This window comes from Aulonocara stuartgranti, assembly GCF_965226115.1.
Source record: "Aulonocara stuartgranti genome assembly, chromosome: 7".
NCBI classification, from domain to species: domain Eukaryota; kingdom Metazoa; phylum Chordata; class Actinopteri; order Cichliformes; family Cichlidae; genus Aulonocara; species Aulonocara stuartgranti.
In genome coordinates this window covers 43,779,592-43,799,061 of record NC_138945.1, presented here as the reverse complement: position 1 = coordinate 43,799,061, position 19,470 = coordinate 43,779,592, and the positions used below count along the sequence as shown (strand labels likewise).

The 19,470-nt window shown below is 43.2% G+C and overlaps 1 protein-coding gene across 9 annotated transcripts; it reads left to right on the top strand.

The window, feature by feature from the left end:
* Positions 1-1,052: 1,052 nt before the first annotated feature.
* On the top strand, positions 1,053-17,706 carry enc2 (ectodermal-neural cortex 2). Of its 9 annotated transcripts, XM_082541302.1 has the most exons (14): positions 1,053-1,344; positions 2,614-2,697; positions 3,999-4,062; positions 7,920-8,139; positions 8,241-8,346; positions 9,614-9,859; positions 10,611-10,700; positions 10,875-11,038; positions 12,152-12,299; positions 12,837-13,033; positions 13,647-13,752; positions 14,297-14,440; positions 14,658-15,074; positions 17,137-17,706. In XM_082541302.1, the coding sequence occupies exons 4-13, from the start codon at positions 7,958-7,960 to the stop codon at positions 15,042-15,044; spliced, it is 1,770 nt and encodes a 589-aa protein (XP_082397428.1). In that variant the 5' UTR covers positions 1,053-1,344; positions 2,614-2,697; positions 3,999-4,062; positions 7,920-7,957; the 3' UTR covers positions 15,045-15,074; positions 17,137-17,706. The 9 variants fall into 9 exon arrangements, with proteins under 9 accessions (XP_082397428.1, XP_082397433.1, XP_082397430.1 ...); XM_082541307.1 differs by lacking the exon at positions 2,614-2,697 and having other exon boundaries at positions 1,053-1,249; positions 7,925-8,139; XM_082541304.1 differs by lacking the exon at positions 2,614-2,697 and having other exon boundaries at positions 1,053-1,249.
* The last annotated feature ends 1,764 nt before the right edge of the window (positions 17,707-19,470 follow it).

The window sequence follows — 19,470 nt, the reverse complement described above, 5'->3', positions numbered from 1 at the left end:
GAGAGAAGAAGGAAACATGAGGTTTAAAAAAACCAAAACACAGCTGACCTGAGGCCTTATCCAGACAGCTTCAGGGTTACCCTGGGCTTCTATACTATGAAGGTGATTCACTTCTTCCGGGGCTACATCGCCATGGTAACGTTGCTGCTGTGAAGGTAACTTGCTCCGGAGCAGGTTAAGATCCAGATTAGAGATAAACAGGTATGAAATCTACTGACCAATCAGGTCTCCAGAAAGTAGCATCATGATTCCTGGAAGATCCCTCCGACCTCTGTGTGTGAACTCTACGGGGGATCTAAAGTTGTTGTTTTTTTAATCGTCTAATGTCTCTGGATTTCCCTGATGACCATCTATAATAAATAATTCGATTTTTGAGCGCAAAATTGTTTGTGACCCTAAAACATGACACCTACACAAATTTTCTGACCTGACATCTAATTTATACAAAGTTAAAATTCCGCTTTTATATTTAATCTTTACTCTCAAACCATAAACAGGAGCGACTCTGCAGCTGAGAGAGTAACACACATCACACCGTGAGCAGCAGGTGATGTTTCCGTTTAAAGTGGGCTCAGAGCACCATGTTTTCGCTGATGCTTGTATTCAGTCTGATGGATTCTCAGCCGAGGGACTATGTTTTCTGTGTGCAACTTGTTACTGACACCACTGGCACACTGCGTCTCCTCTAATGGGCTGTGAGACATGAGGCTCTAATGTTAAAATGAATCCAGTTTAAAGTTTCCCGGCTCCAATGGGAAGCCCTGGCAGTGCACGCAGTGATGAAACTGTTAACTGGAATGACAATATTTACTCTCTGCGCTAAATCACCAGATTAGTCATGTCTGTTTCTACTGTGTGGCTGTGATTTAAAGCCAGGGGATTGTTTTAAAATCAGAGTAGTGTCGACAAGCAGTTGTTGTGCTACCGTGTTTAAAGCCGCCTCTCTTTGTGTATGATTGCTCCTCGGGGGATTTCATTGGGGCTAGCTGTGTGGTTCGTACAACGACGTCGACGATGATTGGCCTAAGTAGCTGCCAGTCACGATAGACGCCGCTTCTAAAATCTCGCCGTGTGCAATGTTATTGGCTGAGAGTTTATCTCGAGGCTGGGGATTGGTGTTAGTAACGCCAGCAACGAGTCAGTCCAAAGTCATTGGTTGTTGGTTCCGCTGCAGTGTGAAGGCTTTCTTCCACAGCCAGTGAGACAGGCATCGGGCCAAGCTACCGAAGAAGAAGGAGAACAGGGAGAGGTAGTTGAGCTGCTGTGAAGGGAGTGTGATGTTTGTTCGTGAGCGGAGACATGAAACTTTACACTGCGTGGATTTAACCTGCAGCTGACGTGAACGTGAGTAGCAGAGCTTCCCTCTGGCACTGCTGTGGGAGCCAGACCGTGGAGTGAGTGGAGCTTTGTCAGTTATTGTTCTCACATTAGCGTCAGTGCTTCAGCGGCAGAGCTGTGTACGGTCAGCTTGCGAATTCGTACGGACTCGAAGTGTCTGTGTCATGTGAACGACAAGCTTTAAGACAAGTGTAGGCTGCTCGCAAAGGTTCTCAACAGCACCCAAGTTGGTGCATAGCAAAGCTAAATGGAAGCCATTTGGTCCAGTGCCATTCCAGCGGAATGCGATTTTTCACATTTGAAATTCCGGACAGGTCTATGGAAGTGCATGTTCGGCTGCCCCACAGGCAGGAACCGGCCTAAGCACATCCACAGCCTGGAGCTGGTGGCCCATTGGGGGCATGTTCACTGACGGCTAACTAACTCCGTGGCCTCAGATCCTGCTGGACTAAAGTGAAAGTTTTCGTCTTCTGTCAGGGAGCTCTTTGTTTCTCGGAAGCTACAGCAGCTCTGCCACACTCTCTCAGGACCACGTTTGTCTTTTGTAACTATTCTCCGATTATGCAACACTGTTGCTCAATTATTTAACTTGTGATAAATGATTGAAGCAGGCTGAGCTGCACACATCTTTAATGTTAGCAGGTCCATGTCAGGCACCAGGGTCAGCAAACAGAGTCAGCATGAAAGATGTGAGTGCGCATGTGAAGACTTGGTTTATGTTTCATGTATTTGATCGGTATAATTTGTGATATGTGATCTGTTTTTATTGATTAGCCTGTGAGAGTTAAGCGGCTGTATCAGACAACACTTTGAACTCTGAAACGTTGTATTTGTCTCTCTGACCTTAGAGACAGTTTGAGACAGAGGCGAGGGAGAGTAGATCTATTAGACAGAGGATGATGAAGATGGAGCTGCCAGGCAAGAGGAAGACCTCAGAGGTGGTTCGTGGATTTAGTGGAGGAGGATGTGCAGAGGGTTGTTGTGACAGAGGATAGTAGGTAGGGAGGGGAAAGATGGAGGAGCTGAAAGGAGAGAAGGAATGGTTCCTCACCTCACAATTGATTTTCTAGAAAATTATTTGGATATTTAAAAAACGTAAAGTTCAATAAATTTGACCTAAAGAGTTTCTTTTTCTCAGAGTTTGTAGCTTGTGTCTTACAGCTGACCAGCTCTCTCCCTTTTATCCTTTGTCTCTAAATCATCTGAGACGTAATTACTTCCTTTTTGTTCTAAGAAAAACTTTTGGAAACCTTTGGCTTCTAATTTCTTCTTCAGTTTCTTGCACATAAAAATTCTGGGTGGGCCATGCTGATGTGGATGTCAGTCAGTATTTACTCACTAAGCACATCGAAGTTTTTGGTAAGTTGTTTAATAGGTTGTGCTTATGTCAAAGCCATTTAACACACAGAGTTACTAACAAAGCCAAGCTTGGCTGCAGTGCAGAAGGAAACCTTTGATTGTCTTAACTCATAGCAGGCATGGATGTGTGCTTTTTACTTAGCTGTCCAGGTGGGTAAATGGGAATTTTAATAACCTAGAAATAACATGGACCCGGCCCCCAGGAGAGGGCTACTTGTTAGTGAACCACTTGCTCAATCAGACAGACACACAGAGTGGCTCAGGGCAACAGATTCAGCTATGTTAGTTATGGGTAAACAAGCTCAGGCCTACTGACTGCTGCTCTCTTTAAAGCACTCCATCTATTCAGCCTCTGTGTTGATATTCCACTGGTGAACGATACATGTGTGCGTGCTGTAACACTGTGTGTGTGTGTGTGTGTGTGTGTGTGTGTGGTGAGCTGTTTGAATGTGGAGTTGGTATGAGCCTTCTGTTGGGCACACATGCTGTTGCCTGGATTCAATACTGCCTTTATGTGTCCAAGAAACTCAGCTAATCTGGACACACCGACCCACATTCAGCACACTGCGCCTGTGCACAAAAACCCTTTCACCCATCCACGCTGGAGCCCCTGCAAAAACCTTCTGCACTTATAAAAACTGCACTTCACACTGTAAGGATCCATCTGCCCAAACATACTCTCACCACTGCTTCATGTACCAGCAGTAACACGTAAATACCAGCATGCATCTGTTTTTAATGAGCGTGCAGTAGCGGGACCGCCACCTATTGTCTGAAATGCATTAACAGTTGGCTGCAGCTGCTCTACAGCTAGTGCATCGTTCTTTTTCTGGTACACCACTTAAGAAGATGAGAACCAATCACACTGTACGTATATTTTGCTCTCCCTCATCTCTCAAAGATGGACATAGAGCGAGCGCCCTGCCTCCTCTGGTGAAGGTCAAGTAAAGATGGGGTGAAAAGTTGAACAGAAAAGAACAACCACAGCAGCCCCCCATGGTTCAGTCATTTACAGAAGATTATGGTCCAAGAATTGCTTGTTCTGTTTAATAAACTCTGAGTTTCCATAACTGAGTCCTCTAAGTGTTAATGTAATATTAACATATAGCTGCTTTGTTAAGAAAACTCCTTCCCTCCGATTGCAATATATATGTATCACCAAATGTACTATCAAAAAGGATTTATAGTTGATAATGTTGCACAAGTACTGTGGCTCATTGTGTATATGTTTGAAACTGGTGATTAAGGTAAGAGTGGCGTCGACAAACAATCAGTTAACCCCTCCCTCCCTTCCTCGACAGGTGGTTGACTCGGGCTGAGCAGGCCGCCAAGCTTGCATTACTCTGGCAGATCCCTAGGCAGTTGGTGAGTGCACATTCATTTTTGTTTTAATACATTCTTCCTTCTAACCATTATCTCAGGCTGCAAAGTTGATAAAATTTTAATTTCAATCATGATTTTTATGTTCAAATAATTAATGAATGTGATCGAGGGGTGTTGGCTATGCACGCTCTGCCAGCAGAACACAGCTTTATGTGTCAGTCACAGCGCTTTCCTGCACTGCGGAGCCTGAGGTTACCTGAGTGCACCTGACTGCAGTGAGGTGCTCTATATCACAGACTGTCAAACAAAAGTCTCATGTCTGCCACAGCAGAAGACCACGAGCTCTGCACAGCAGAGCGTCACAAAATGCAGTATGATGAAAGCCAAACAATGCAGTGGTTGCTAAGGTGACTCACCAAACATGAGCTCGGATAAAGATTTACATCCATCATGCAGGTGCAGATGGCATGGAGTGAAAGAAGCCTTCTAAGAGATGCACTGAATTTGGGTGAATAAAGAGGACCAGTTAATTTTTATGCAAGGATTTGTAAGTTAACAGGAAGGCAGCAGTGTCCTTTTACCTCACTAAGATCAAAAACAATCCTGATCCAATAACTAATCTCAGTACTGATCAACATAATCATTATTATCACCACCGCTGAAGCCTCAGCTCTAACTACGGTATTTTACTGCTTTGAATTAAACAACGCCAAAGAAAATATCTACCTGTTAATCCTGCTGTTGATAGTACAATGCAGTATTAGGGCCGTATTAAGAAAAAAAATAGTGTTTATTCTTAGAATAAAGACAAAATGTTGAGATTAAAGTTGTTTTGAGTCAAACATCTGCCACAGAAAACACCCTGTGTAGATAAGTTAGTGAGACAGCTTGAATAGATATCTTCTTGTGTCTTAGTCTACAACATACACCTTCCCTACTGCATGAAGCTATAAGCATGAGCAACTTGAACTTGATCTGAACTTATTTCTGTTTTAGCACATAAACACAGTGTGGTGATGCGTATAAGGACGAGAAGGTGCAGAAAGCTGCATCTGGTCAGAAGGTGGAAAAAAAAACCCCACACAAACGTGGAGGAGTTGGTCGGATTTGTCCAAAATGAAATGGCTGCATTGGACAGATGCAACGATACAGATGCTTACAGCCTCGAGCACGTTTGAAACGACTGTAATCTCCATATTTCAACTTTGTTCTCAAATATTACTTTAGGTTTAATCTTGAAAGTAACAATAATATATATTTTTTCTTATTATGGCCCTAATATTCCTTCGTATAACAGGGATTCTTTAAAAACTTTATCAGTGGAATAATCAGAAACCACAAAAAAATACAGCTAAGTGTGCCATATAGGGTAACAAAGATGAATTGCCTTTACTGTATGTTGACTGATGACAGCTAAATGTATAATCATCTCTCAAAGCCCCGCTCTGAGTCAGAAAAAAATCTTGTAACCTCAAATCCTAAAACCAAGTCAGAATCTGCCATCATCCCCTTGGAAGGTGTGTCAGAAACGGCCCTAATTACTGCGGCCCTCCCAAAGGGAGAGATGACAACACAGAAGCTCACGTGTGTGTGAGAGAGCTGTGCTGCGCTGCTGTGTTGTCCACAACATGCTTTGTTTGAATGTGCTAGCATTTCCATCCTTTGTTCATTCACAGCACACACTGGTCAAGTCTGCATGCACACACCCTGTCACTGAAGGGGTATGACTTTACTCTAAAACTCTGTGTCAGCAAATGTAGACACACACGCACACACACAAGCAGCAATGGGGATGCTGACCCAGCATTCCTTCCAGTCTGGGCTGTCTACCTATTTTCCTGTGACTGGCTAACACAGCACCACTGTAATAAGACCATCTTTAGCGCTTGGTTGTTTATCAGTCTGCAGTGAAATTGAGAGGAAATATTGTGTTCTATTTATTGAGTCTTACTTCATTAGGTGTTTAGAGTAACCCAGGGTGTCATGTCCATTGCTCTACTGTGAGACACTAATGTGGGCTACAACAGTGTGACCTGAAGGAGGGAGAGAATATAAGTGTACATGGCACCAGGACACTATAGGTTGCAGGTCCAGTTTTGTAATCGGGTGAAGAGAGGAGCTGAGCTGTCAGTGAGTTGGAGCAGGTGGTTGAGGAGGATACTGGACAGGCATAATGTATAATGAGGAAGTGCTGGAAATATCTGACAGAGGATCTTCTATTCCCACCTCCAACAGAACAGAATCCCTCAAAAGCAGCTCTGGCAAATCATCAGGTGACTGATGAAGTGGATAACTCGCCCGTTATGTATTAGTTGGTAGTAGTTTAACAGCTCCTTGTTAGCCGGGTCTCCAGGGTGGAGGAGGTTTGTCCTGAGATTAATTAAGGCCCTGGATGTTGAAATACTGATGTGATGTGGTGCAGTGCCTCTGGATTGGCTGACGGGGATGGCTAACACCATCCCTAAGGAGGAGTGACCTCCACAATCTAAAATGTGTTGCCCAAAGGTGAAAAAGACAATGCAGTTTGTGCTTTCACTGTTCACTTTGACCATTGTCACGTCACATTCGTGCCTCACTCTAGGACAGCGGTCCCCAACCCCCGGGCAATGGACTGGTGAGGCGTTTGGTACCGGGCCGCAAGAGTTGAGGCTCGGGTGGGAAATTTATGGTTTCTATCGGTTTTTATTGTTACCTTTCTTTCCCTGGGTCTTTTCCCGTGTGTTATGAATAAATCTTCTTCTTCTACTGGTTTTATTTTGTTGTATTTATCTGCAACACCTTAAAGGCCCATCCCTGAAAATATTGTGGGGCCTAAACCAGTTGGTGTGTGTGTGTGTGTGTGTGTGTGTGTTCTTTATTCTATTAATGCATTTTGTACATGGCCCATATAAGAAATAAATAAAAATGAAAAAAAATCAAGCCAGTCTAGGAGCACTCTGTTTGTCTGTCAAAGAACACACCTCAACATGTTTTGTTACTTTCCAGATATCTCAGAGTGCTGCTCATCTGCAGCTGTCACTTGTGTATAAGTGCATTTTATTAAACATGTTTTAATAGTTCCCCATACTGGTCCCATGAGCCTATCCTTTCAAACTTAAGAGACAGTTTGGAACATTTCCTCAACGCTCTGGGATCCTGGAGTGCACTCAGAGGAACTCATTCAGGGCACAGATACACTGTGTTGCCAAAGGTATTTGTTTGTCTGCCTTCACACGCATATGAACTTGAGTCACATCCCATTCTTAATCCACAGGGTTTAACATGATGGCGGCCCACCCTCTGCAGCTATAACAGCTCCCACTCTTCTGGGAAGCCTCACAGCTTTGCACTGTGTTTATGGGAATATTTGACTATTCTACCAGAAACACCTTTGTGAGCTACTGATGAGGACGAGAAGGTCTGGCTCACAGTCTCCACCCTAATTCATCCCAAAGCTGTTCTGTTGTTGAGGTCAGGGCTCTGTGCAGGCCAGTCAAGTTCTTCCACATCAAACTCATGTCTTTATGGACCTTGCTTTGTTATAACACCACTAACAGCTGACTGTGGAGTATTTAGTAGCAAGGAAATTTCATGACTGGACTTGTTGCACAGGTGGCATCCTATCACGGTACCACGCTGGAGTTCCCTGAGCGTGAGCCATTCTTTCACAAATGTTTGTAGAAATAGTCTGTGGCCCTGAAAGCGATTGAAAGTTGGATGGGTGAGTGAATACTTTGGCAGTACAGTGTACCATTATGTGAACAGTGTTGTAAGAAATGTGATGTTATGGTTAGATCTTTAGTTCTTGTGTATTGTGCACAGAACTGTGACCACTTGCATACACGCATCTATACTGCTAATCCCAGCTGTGTCTACAGTGTGACAGTATTTTCCTTTGTCTCCCCCTGTTTTTATTGCAGTATAGGAGAGAGTGCTGTAGGTACCAAGCAAAGCTGCCATGTCGGTGACTGTTCACGAGAATCGGAAATCCCGCACTAGCACAGGTTCCATGAACATCTCATTGTTCCACAAGCCTTCACATCCCGACAGTGTCCTGACTCATTTGAACACCATGAGAAAACAATGCATGTTTACTGATGTCACTCTGTGGGCCGGCGATCGCTCTTTCCCATGCCACAGGTAAACTCACGCTGGCAGTGTCTTTTTCGATGACCCCTTTTGTTTGTTTGTTTTCTAACTTGTGACTTTCACTCTGGCTCATCTGCTTTCGTGTTCTGCAGGGCTGTCCTGGCAGCATGTAGTCGTTACTTTGAAGCCATGTTTAGCGGAGGGCTGCGAGAAAGCCTGGACACTGACGTCAATTTCAGAGACAGTATACACCCCGAGGTACTACTCTGAATTTCTCTTTGAACAGTCAGGTTAGCATGTTCTGGTGGCTCCTTGTTTTCAGTTCTTTTCATTAAAAAAACAAACATATCTATATATATAATCTTATATAGCTCTACCTCAGCACTCAAAGCACTTGCCTCATTCACACAAACACTATTTTTCTCTGCTTTTCCTGCACAAGTGCTTTCTATCTAACATTCACCCACATTCATACTGTGATGGATGCATCTGAGAGCAACTTGGGGTTAGTACCATGCCCAAGGATATTTAGCACACAGACTGGAGGAGCCAGGGATCGAGCCACCAACTTCCCACTTAGTAGATAACTTGCCCTACCTCCTGAGCTGCATCCAATAAAATGAACCTGAAGTCTGATGCTATTTAATTTTGTATGCCTTAAAGTTTAATCTTCAGAGGACAGGAAATATAAGTGTAAAGAAATATACATGTAAAGAGTTGAGGACAGAGAGGGTTGAACCACTTCATAGCAGGTCCTTTTTCTCTCACATTAAAGAAATCAGAAGGACAGCAGGCTTTCATCTGCACAATATGGTCAGAATCATGAGGGATCTCATAACCTCCTCTGCCACCTCACTGTGGACTGGCTCATTCCTTACTACTGGGCTGCTCTGAAAGCTTTTAGTGGCGCGGGGATGAGAAGGAGGGATCGTCTGTCTCCCATATTAGCTGGTCTTCACTGGCTCCTCAAGTCCAGAATTCACATTAAATTTCTTTCTCTTGCAAACAAATTTTGCAAGAGGAAGTGATCGGGGTTCATCATGTGTCACAGACCTTATAGTATCCTGATATCCCAGCAGAGCTTTGCTCTCAGACTGCAGGTTTACTTGTTTTTAGTTTCTAAAAGTGGAATGGGAGGCATGTCCTTCAGCTGTCAGGTATCTGCTGTCATACTGTTTAGGTAATGGCTTCAGATTTGATTTGGCTCAGGTGACACTGAAAAATTATTGTTACTCCAATTTATTAGGATTTAGTTTAGGAAGATTTCTAACTAGGATCAAAGTGTCTTTTCCAATGGAGACCTGGCTGAGGTTGCAGGCTCGCATTAAATGCTGCATGTATAGCACACATATGCAAACAGCCACAATACAAACTGCCTGCTTCCTCTTTTCTTCCATTCTTTGATCTCTTAAAATTCACCAGTACACGTGCCCACGTTTAGTGTGTTTCGGTCTTAGGCAGTGTATCACGCTGTTATATGTCCTGTAATGTGCATGGCTAATTTTCCAATGGCCTACTTGGCTAGGTCCTGGAGCTTCTGTTGGACTTTGCCTACTCTTCCCGAGTGATCATAAATGAGGAGAACGCAGAGTCGTTGTTGGAGGCTGGCGACATGCTGCAGTTCCACGATATTCGGGATGCAGCAGCAGAGTTCTTAGAAAAAAACCTGCACGCGTCCAACTGCTTGGGAATGATGCTGTTATCAGATGCTCATCAGTGTAAAAGACTGTACGAGCTGTCGTGGAGGATGTGTCTGGTGCACTATGAGACGGTAAAGATGACTATTCTTGTTTTCTCTAAGTTTATTAAAAAATACTGAGTGAACAAATGAACATATGTTTCAGATTTGTGGGGGGATTGATCCTGTGGAATATTTTAATAATCTGAGATTGACACAATCAGGTAGTAGGAACTCAAGCGCAGAGCGGTTAAACGTCTCCAAAAGCAGTTCATTTACAGCACTAGTGCACGATGTATACAGTGAAGGGAAATCCAAACTCCAGGGAATCACGGGGAAGCTCTCTCACACTCGCTCACGTCTTCTTGCCCAAACTCACACATTCACACGGCAGGAAGGAAAGTCTCTGTAGCAGAAGAAAGGGAAGTCACTCACAAAGCACAGGTTCACAGGAGCTGGGAGAATCACTAACGTACAATCATCCAGCGACGAGAGGATCTGTGTTCCAGCCTCAAATATTGCTCCTAGGTGATGACAGCTGATTGTTGTCAGGTGTGTGGGCCAAGGGCGGAGCCCACAGTGAGCTCCGCCCAGGCAGAGAGGGAGAGAGAAAACCAAACAACACATGAAGCCTCGTGGGGCCGGCCGGGCAGGCACGGAGACCACGACAGAGATGGAGGATTTGTGGTTTTCATGCACTATAAACCAGAATGATCAAAATGGAAACGAAGGCTTAAAAGGTTTTACTTTATTCAAAAAAGGAAACTTTCCTTTTTTGAATAAAGTGTGTGTTTGTGTGAGAGAGTGTGTATGTTGCATATAACATAAGTATTTGTGCTTTCAGGTGAGAGAGTCTGAAGATTTCTACAGTCTGTCCAAAGACCAGCTGCTGGAGCTGATTCTGAGTGACGAGCTGGAGATAGAAGATGAACAGGTGAGTGTCGTCACTCGCGGGGACTCTCCTGTGTCTGTGGCGTGTTTTTTCAGAGCGTACTGATTTGTGTTTGGAAGTGATTTTTCAACCAAATACCAACCAAACCACAGAATGCTCCTGGTACAGTGTTGGAAGCCATAAATTGATGTTGGCTGGTAATTCGACTCATGGCAGGTTGTGTTTAACTCTGTGATGCGGTGGGTTCGATACGACTTGGAGGGTCGGCGTCTTCATTTGCCAGAGCTGCTGACAGGCATAAGGTTGGCTCTGCTGCCCTCGGAGTGTCTGCTGGAGGCTGTAGCCTGTGAGGAGCTGATTATGGCTGACAAGAGGAGCAGGTAGGCTCATAAGACCAAGACCATGTAAACTTTGTGTCTTCTCTTTGTTTCATCTCACATTTAAGCTTTCGCATTCAATACTAGCTTTTCATATTCGGTGGGTCTGATTGAGTGAAAAGTGTTACAGGCCAAGAAGTTTCTTAGGCTTAAAAGGTAATAAAGATGTAAAAGAGGAGCCGACCACAAAAAATGAATGGAAGAGAGAAGACGATGGTTAATAACAATTAATGCAATAGTGGCATATACACACAAGTGAGTAGAGGAAAGGAGTGAAAGGAGGTAGAGTACATCATGGGGAGTCCCTCAGCAGTGTAGCTAAAGCATCTTCCCAGGGTCCGTTGATCCTGCCCTAATCGTTGGCTCTATCAGAAACAGAGTTTGAAGCCCAATCTTAAAACCGGGTTCGTGCACAGTTTTAAAATGATATTACTTTTCCATCACTTGAATACAAATTTTCTGAAATGTCTTCAAGTCCAAGCCAAAATCTTTTTTGAAAGGTATTACACAGCTGAGCCCGAGCAGCCTCGCTGTGACTGTGACTCGATCATCACAGATCTGTGACACCCTGTGAGCTGGTGCCATGGACCAGCTGAACCCAGCTTCAATCAAAAATGGTGTTTCTCAAAAGTGACAGCAAATACTCTACCTTAGAATGAACCAAGAATGTCACCGATTCCTGCTTTTATTTAGCTATTCATTCAAACTGTATTTGATGGGGCGATACAGTTTAATATAGTTCTGATGCAGAGCATGAAACGGATGTCCTGCAGGGTGATTCCAGGTATCACAACCTGTCTGCATACAGGCTTCTACAGCGATCAAGCAAAAACAAAACATTTCAGTATCACTTACATGAAACCACAGAGCAGATCATGTCGGACTCCATGACAAGACTTGCTTGGATATAGATTCCCATGTATCTGTGTATCAGTTCAGTTTCCTTTTGTGTTATCTTTTTTTGTTATTGTTACTATTTATATTTTTCAAATATTATTAACATATTCTTGAGAAATTATAGGAGTGTGAATTTAAACAGAAATCCGCTAGCAGCTGTGGTTTTGACAGACTCCACGCTTTCAGTAAGGATCAGCTGATGTGCTGACTGTCCTGCAGGTCCATAGTAGAAGAGGCAATGCAGTGTAAGAAGAAAATCCTTCAGAATGATGGAGTAGTCACGAGTCCTTGTGCCCGACCACGCAAGGCAGGACATACGCTACTTATACTCGGAGGCCAAACCTTCATGTGTGACAAGATATATCAGGTAAAAGGACCTTTCTGCTTGTGTGGTGTGATTTCATGTAATGCACTGTCAGTGTCACTTCTCTCAGGCTGATGTGAGTTGAACTGCTATGTTATTAACATGACATTTAACGGCTCTTTCATTTTAAGCTTACACCTATAGATCTACTAATTCCTCCAGTATTTAATTGTTCTCCTGTCTCTGCTGTGATCTTCTCCATCTCAACCCCGACACAGTCGGGTTTTCACAACCAAAACTCTCCTTGCTGATTGAGTTTAATCTCAGCACAATGACTAATACTAATTTAATATATCAGTGGGGAAATGACATAAAAATTCCATTGATTGGTGAGTTATGAGGATTAACCTCATAATACATCGACATAACCCCGTCTTCGTGTCCTTTGTGAACATGGAAACAAATTCAGAGTGAATTTTAACTCCGCTTTATTTAATTCACCAGTTCATCTTTATGTATTTCTCATCCTCTGTCTCATTTTATGTTGACTGCAACAACTGGGCCACTTCTGATGTTCACATATTTATGTCAAATCTATAGGTTGATCATAAAGCCAAGGAGATCATACCAAAGGCAGACCTTCCCAGCCCTAGAAAGGAGTTCAGTGCCTGCGCCATTGGTTGTAAGGTTTATGTGACAGGAGGTCGAGGATCAGAGAATGGAGTGTCTAAAGACGTCTGGATCTATGACACTGTCCATGAAGAGTGGTCTAAAGGAGCACCCATGCTAATAGCCAGGTATGCTGTTTGTTGCTTTATAGGAAATGCTGGATCAGCGCAAACGGCAATGTAGTAGTACTGTCCAATTTCTAGGGTAGTTTTGCAGTTAAATTTGCAGTGTAAATGGACATTTATTGGTCTAAATGTGTTGCCCAAAGCAAAGTGAGATTCTAGAGTTCTATATATTGTACTTGGCAATTGTTTAACAATAAGAAATTATCACAAAACAGACGTTGCTCTTGCCACTGAACCAGAAATCGCTTAGAAGGCAATTTTTCCTGCTGCAACGTTTATCTTTGTGAATCTGTGCTTCAGACTACGTTTCATTCACTTCACCCTATTATGTTTGAAAGGATTAAGAAGTGTTAGCATGACTGTAAACATGGCAGATATGTCATGAACTGTGGCAAATGCCAAGGCTTTCTAAGGAGCTCCAGGACAAAATGAGTTTTGGATGCAACTGAGATTAGTTCAAGTGCCACTGGTAGAAGTATAGTTTGTGTGGATAGACGTTGTGTATAGAAAAGTGTTTAAACTTACTTTAGCCATATAGTGGATTGCATTACAAAGTGCACCATCGCAAACCCATCACTGACAGAAGTTCACACAACATGCTGCTTCCCTTCCACAGGTTTGGCCATGGTTCAGCTGAGCTGGAGAACAGTCTGTATGTTGTTGGAGGGCATACAGCCATAGCTGGTGTCTTCCCTGCTTCACCATCTGTCTCTCTGAAACAGGTCTGAAAAGCAATGACTTCTACCTAAAGCTGAAATAAACAATTATTTATTTGTAACTGACAAGTGCAGAATTTTTTTTTTGACAATTTACGTATATTTATCTACAGTTTATTTGTTCTGTAAATTTCATAGCCAGCCACAAAAGCGTATATGCATTGACTTTGAACTGGCAGGAAGTTACAGAAAGTGGTACTTTGCACAAAAGTGCATTCTCTGTTAAAGTCTTACAGAATAGTTAAATTATAATAATAAATGACAGAGAGAAAATTGCACATCGACAGGTGTTTAAAATAAAGCTTTATAGGCAATGTAAACATGTTTTATTGGGCAGGGTGGAGCGCAGGGTTAGGTGTATAGCAGGTCGTCCGTAACACTCCTGCCAAGTTTAAAGACTGTCTGTCAAGAAGAGTGAAGAACAGCTTTACCATGTGCAGAGATTTCGCTGATGCTTGACCAGCAGCTCAGTTTGCATTTTACTGTTTTATGATCAAACTTTACAGGGACATGAAACTAAAGTGTTAAGTGTATCAAACGTCTTCACCAGGTGGAGCGGTATGACCCTCTCAATAACAAATGGACCATGATGGCTCCACTAAGAGATGGCGTCAGTAACGCTGCTGTGGTCTCTGCCAAACTCAAACTCTTTGTTTTTGGGGGGACCACCATACACAGAGACAAAGCCTCCAAGGTTGGTGCTCTTTGTTACTTACCTGCCTCTCTGAAGCATCTCTACCAATACTGTATGAATTTTATTGATTATACTTTTCTTTGAAAGACCAGTTATTGTTCTTTGTTTCAGTAATTGTGTAATAAAGATGTAAAAGAACAATACTACATTTAGTGTGAGTGTTGTGCTGTCGGCGATAGCACTGTAGCTGTATAATTCCCTGCTTGCTATTTTGTAGGTCCAGTGTTACGACCCCGTAGGAAACCGCTGGAACATCGCGGCCGAGTGCCCTCAGCCCTGGCGCTACACGGCAGCTGCTGTCTTGGGAAGCCAGATCTTTATCATGGGCGGCGACACAGAATTCACAGCTGCCTCTGCTTATCGCTTTGACTGTGAAGCCAGTCAGTGGACTCGAGTGGGCGACATGACGTCCAAACGGATGAGCTGCCATGCCGTGGCCTCGGGAAATAAGCTTTATGTGGTTGGAGGTTATTTTGGGACGCAGCGGTGTAAAACTCTGGACTGTTACGATCCCACGTCAGATAGTTGGAACTCCATCACCACTGTACCTTATTCACTGATCCCCACTGCCTTTGTCAGCACATGGAAACACCTGCCTGCCTAACTGTGAGGTACCAGGAGACACTCATCCCAGGTATGTTGAGGAATGTCTCAGTATGCCACACAAGTCACTGATTGTTACAGCAATCCACATTTGTTAACGTCAAAGTTACACTTCATAACTTCTTCACTGTGTGTGGTTTTTATCACAACTCGGGCTTTTCAGTCATAAACATACTATTCACCGCTAGATGTTACTTAGTCCTCCCACAGCTTGCCTGAATTGCCTTCAGGCTAGCTGAAAGTCCCTCTTCCCAGGTTTTGCTTCTGCAGCTGCCAAAGCCACAGGCCAGTCCTCCAACACCCATCTGCTACCTCAGGAGACCCTTGAGGTCAACCAAGCCTGGGAAGCCCATACCAGCCTCATTTATTCCCTCACTGGCACTGGCCACTAGTGGGCCCAAATCCTTGGGCAAGAGCTCAGTGTGTGAGCGTTAGATAGAAAACAATGATAACGACTGTAGTGCATCAATGTATGTTCCCCCAACCTTGAATCAGTCTGGAAGAAACTTTATGACGCGCAAATACTTACAGGTTACATATATTTAAAAAGAACAAAAACAAAGAAAAACTGCAGTGTTGTGTGTACATTATGTGTACGTTTTTGTAAATACATTTTTCAGTTATTGGGGATCACAGGAATGTGATGATGTCATGTGTGAATAAGTGCTGATCAAAGTGACAGTAACTGACTATTTTGTCATACAATGAATACGTGTTTTGTTATTCATCTCTTTGCTGTTTATGAGCAGCTGTTTTGCTTTCTCACTAAATAGTTATGTAATGAAGATAAAAAGATTTATGATAAATGAACACGTATGTGTGAATTTTCATACATGAGCAAAGCGAAGAAGCGCCACAGGCCAGAGTATAATGGTGGCAGTACTAATATTGCTAAAAAATCAACTAAGTAAACAGGAAATGTAATGTTACCAAAACATTACAAACATTTGCAGATTAAAATCGTGTCCATTTTTTTTAATAGAGTTATGTGGGAGAAATGATTTCCTGTATCTGTCCTTATAGCAGCCGCACTGATTCAGCGTGTTAGAGGTGATGTGTGTCCTGTTTGTGGTCCATAACAGCCAACACAGAGCCAGCCTTCCTCATCATTTATTATCCTGATCACTTGTTGGTTTCACCAGCTCTGATGCTGCTGCCCCTGCACACCACAGCAGAGGACACTGTGCTCACCACAACCCACTGACAGGAAATCGCCAACACTATGCTGCACGTGTAGAAGGATGTTAGGAAACGGAGGCGGCTCATCCCTTTCTTGTATCCAGCCTCTGTGTTAGTTTTCCACTTGAGCCTCGGCGGTGGCTGGCGGTGACTCTGGACGCGCGCCGGGCCCTTCTCGCGGATCACCTCAGCTGCGGTGCCCGTTGGGGTCCACGGGGAGTGGATACCTGTCCTCGATCACCATCTCCCTGGCCTTATTCAGGTTTAGAGGCACATGATTTTTCCCAGACCATTAAAGCACTACTGATCTGCCCTCCATCTCCCACCCATCACTTATACAGTTGGCTGTATAGGCCTCTGAGTGATGTTTCAGTTCACACTGCAGTTTGGTCACAGTCCTGCTCCAGCCTCACTGCTGTTGTCTTCTCTGCCTGCAGGTGTCGACGCTGCCCCTCACATCAGTTTACAGTCGCACTGTTTCACTCAGGGTTGTAGAGAGTTAATCTAAGCGCAGTTTATTTAGATTGTTATTAAATAAATTATTGTTTGCATTGCTGGTCATAATAAGAGTGATGACAGCAGTTATATATCTAAGATGATGCTGTGTAATCGTTGAACAGCTGTGAATGACAATGACACCAGCCAGCAGGCTCCACACAACATTATGGTGGTGGTGTTAATGATGGTGAAGTTCCCATAATAATAATAATAATAATAATAATAATAGCATCAGCAATGTCTGTGTATATATGGAACCACATTAAAAGCAGCAGAACACAGTAGTGGCAAATATCATCACACAGATGAATATTTTTCTCTAATCATAAACTGATGGGCAACTTTTTAACGTTTTCTTGAATATGAAGTTAATAGTTTTGTTGCCTTCATGTTTTATTTCTGTTCTTTTCTTCCAGGAGGAGAAACTCTGAGAGTGGCCGAAGCGCCACACAGACCAAGCTTTCTGAAGACGAAGCAGCGTGTCACACACTCTGAAACATTGTGAGTGGTGTGGTTAAAAACCCCCACAGTGCACCACTCAGGTCTGAACAGACAATTACAGTGCTTCCTGATGACATACAAACACAGAGACTGTGTGTGTGCGTGTGTTTCTTTAGTGTCTTATGAGTCAAACCATTCCAGTAAGAAATCAAACTAAGAGCTGCCATGTTTACTTAAGTCATTTTCCTCAGAAGTCCAGCAAAATGAAATGAAAGCAAAGAATATGTTCACTGCAGTATTGAATAGTCAATGATGTGATGGAGGTTTCTGGCTTTTGCAGTGCTAGGTTTTATTTGTTCATTTTTTTTAATTTTTTTTTTCTTCGTAAGAGATTTTCCAGTTCATACAGAAACAGGTGCAGCGCAGGCCGAGTTTAGCCTGAATTATCCGGTGGTAAAGAATAATTTGCTAAAATGAAGTTGAATTACTCATGCTACTTTCTAAAAGTCCTCGTTGATGTCACAGCATTAGCAGCTCTCCACACACGATCATGACTGCACAGCAAGCAGCCTGTGTGGCAGACTGTACAGAGCTGTGACGTCAAAGCGATTTACTCAGCACCAAGAAAATAAGCATCAAAGATCTACTTTTTGGGCTTGGATTCAGCTCTGATGGACACCTGGTTGATTAACATTTCAGAGTGCATTTGCAGTCCTCTGTATTTCCCGTGACATGATTACATTATGAATGAATGTGTGCAGCTGAGCAAGTTTTCCGTGGTTTGAAATCTGAGAAGCACAGCGGCCTTGTTGAGTATGTCCTGCAGACACGCTCAGTGCCATTCAAACACTGCTCTGTATTTTCTCTGTAGCACCTAAAGACTTTTAATCTTCAACAGTGAGTTCGTGTGCGTGAGTGTGTGAATGAGTGATCAGTGTACAGTGTTTCCCCGTGCTCAAACTAACACAACAAATGAATGAACACGGTTTGTGGCGCACACAGTTGCACCGCCGTTGCTATGTTGTACTGGCTCTGTCAGTGTACAGTGTTTACTAATGTCGGGAGCGTCTTTGCACTCGTCCTCTCTACAACTGTTCATGAAGACCTTGGATGGACCCTTCTGAGCTGCATTTGCTTGTTTTCCCAAGTTGGAATTAAACTGTATCTCAGAAGAAAGACTGAAGCATGCACCAGTGAATCTGGGAAATCTGAGGATGAACATGTTTCTTAAAGTGAGGTTTTCCAGATGATTTTGAAAAAGTTTTTTAAGTGTGGTGCTGTCATGTTTTTACTGGTGATAATAAACACTGACTTACTTTTTAAACTGCACTGAGCTTTTGAACATGCAGACGAGGATGACTGGTTTGTCTCTGTCGCTTTTAACACGTCGGGTGTCAGAAAAGGTGAATCTTTCCATCCCAGTATACACTGCATCCTTGACTAATGTGCACAGTAAAACACTTACTAGTGAACTCAGTTACAGGTAGACTGATTGTGTTTTCTGCAGGTACAGAGCAGGGACCCTGATTCTGGTTGATTAAAAACCTCTCACCTGCACAGAGTACCGCAAAGACGGCCATGAAGTCACAGGACAGCCCGTGCTTGCACTCCGACTAAATGACTAAATAAACCACAACAATGTTTTCAAATTCACATTTAGTTAGTTTTACAGTTAAAGGCACACGAGCCAAGGATCAAATGACTTCTGAGTGCGTGTGACGTGCACACTCGTGCCAATACTAGATTTATCCTTGAAGTCAAAGAGTCACTCTTCCAGTGTCCTCAACAAAAATGAAAAAGTTAATTTGGGTCAGCACAGTCATTTTTCTGCCCTCCTCCCAAATGTACTTCCTATCGATGGAGTGAGAAAAGTGCCTCCCATGGTCATCTAATTGCCTGTTTTCATCACTCAGTCATCTTCTATGTGATCTAGAAGAAGTGCACCAATAATTATTACAAGGATATTTGCTTTCGGTACGCTCAGTTCAGCTGAGGTGTTTAAAAAGGTTTGTGTCTTTGCAGCAAAGTGAAAATGCTGAATGACCTCCTCCAAATGTGATTCCATCATTTTTGCCAGGACTGGTATTGCTGCTTAAAGAAAAACACAAAGTGTTGGTTTAATCAAACCAGCTGCTAACGCCTGTTAGCCACTGGAAAGTGTCTGGATCTGTATCTCTCTCATTAAATTAGTTCATTTTAATTAGGAACTAATTTCAAATGTAGCAGCAGACTCGTCACACCAGACAACATTTTTCCATGGACTGAGCTTCAGAGCAGACAGCAGAACTACAGCTAAACTATAAGGAGGT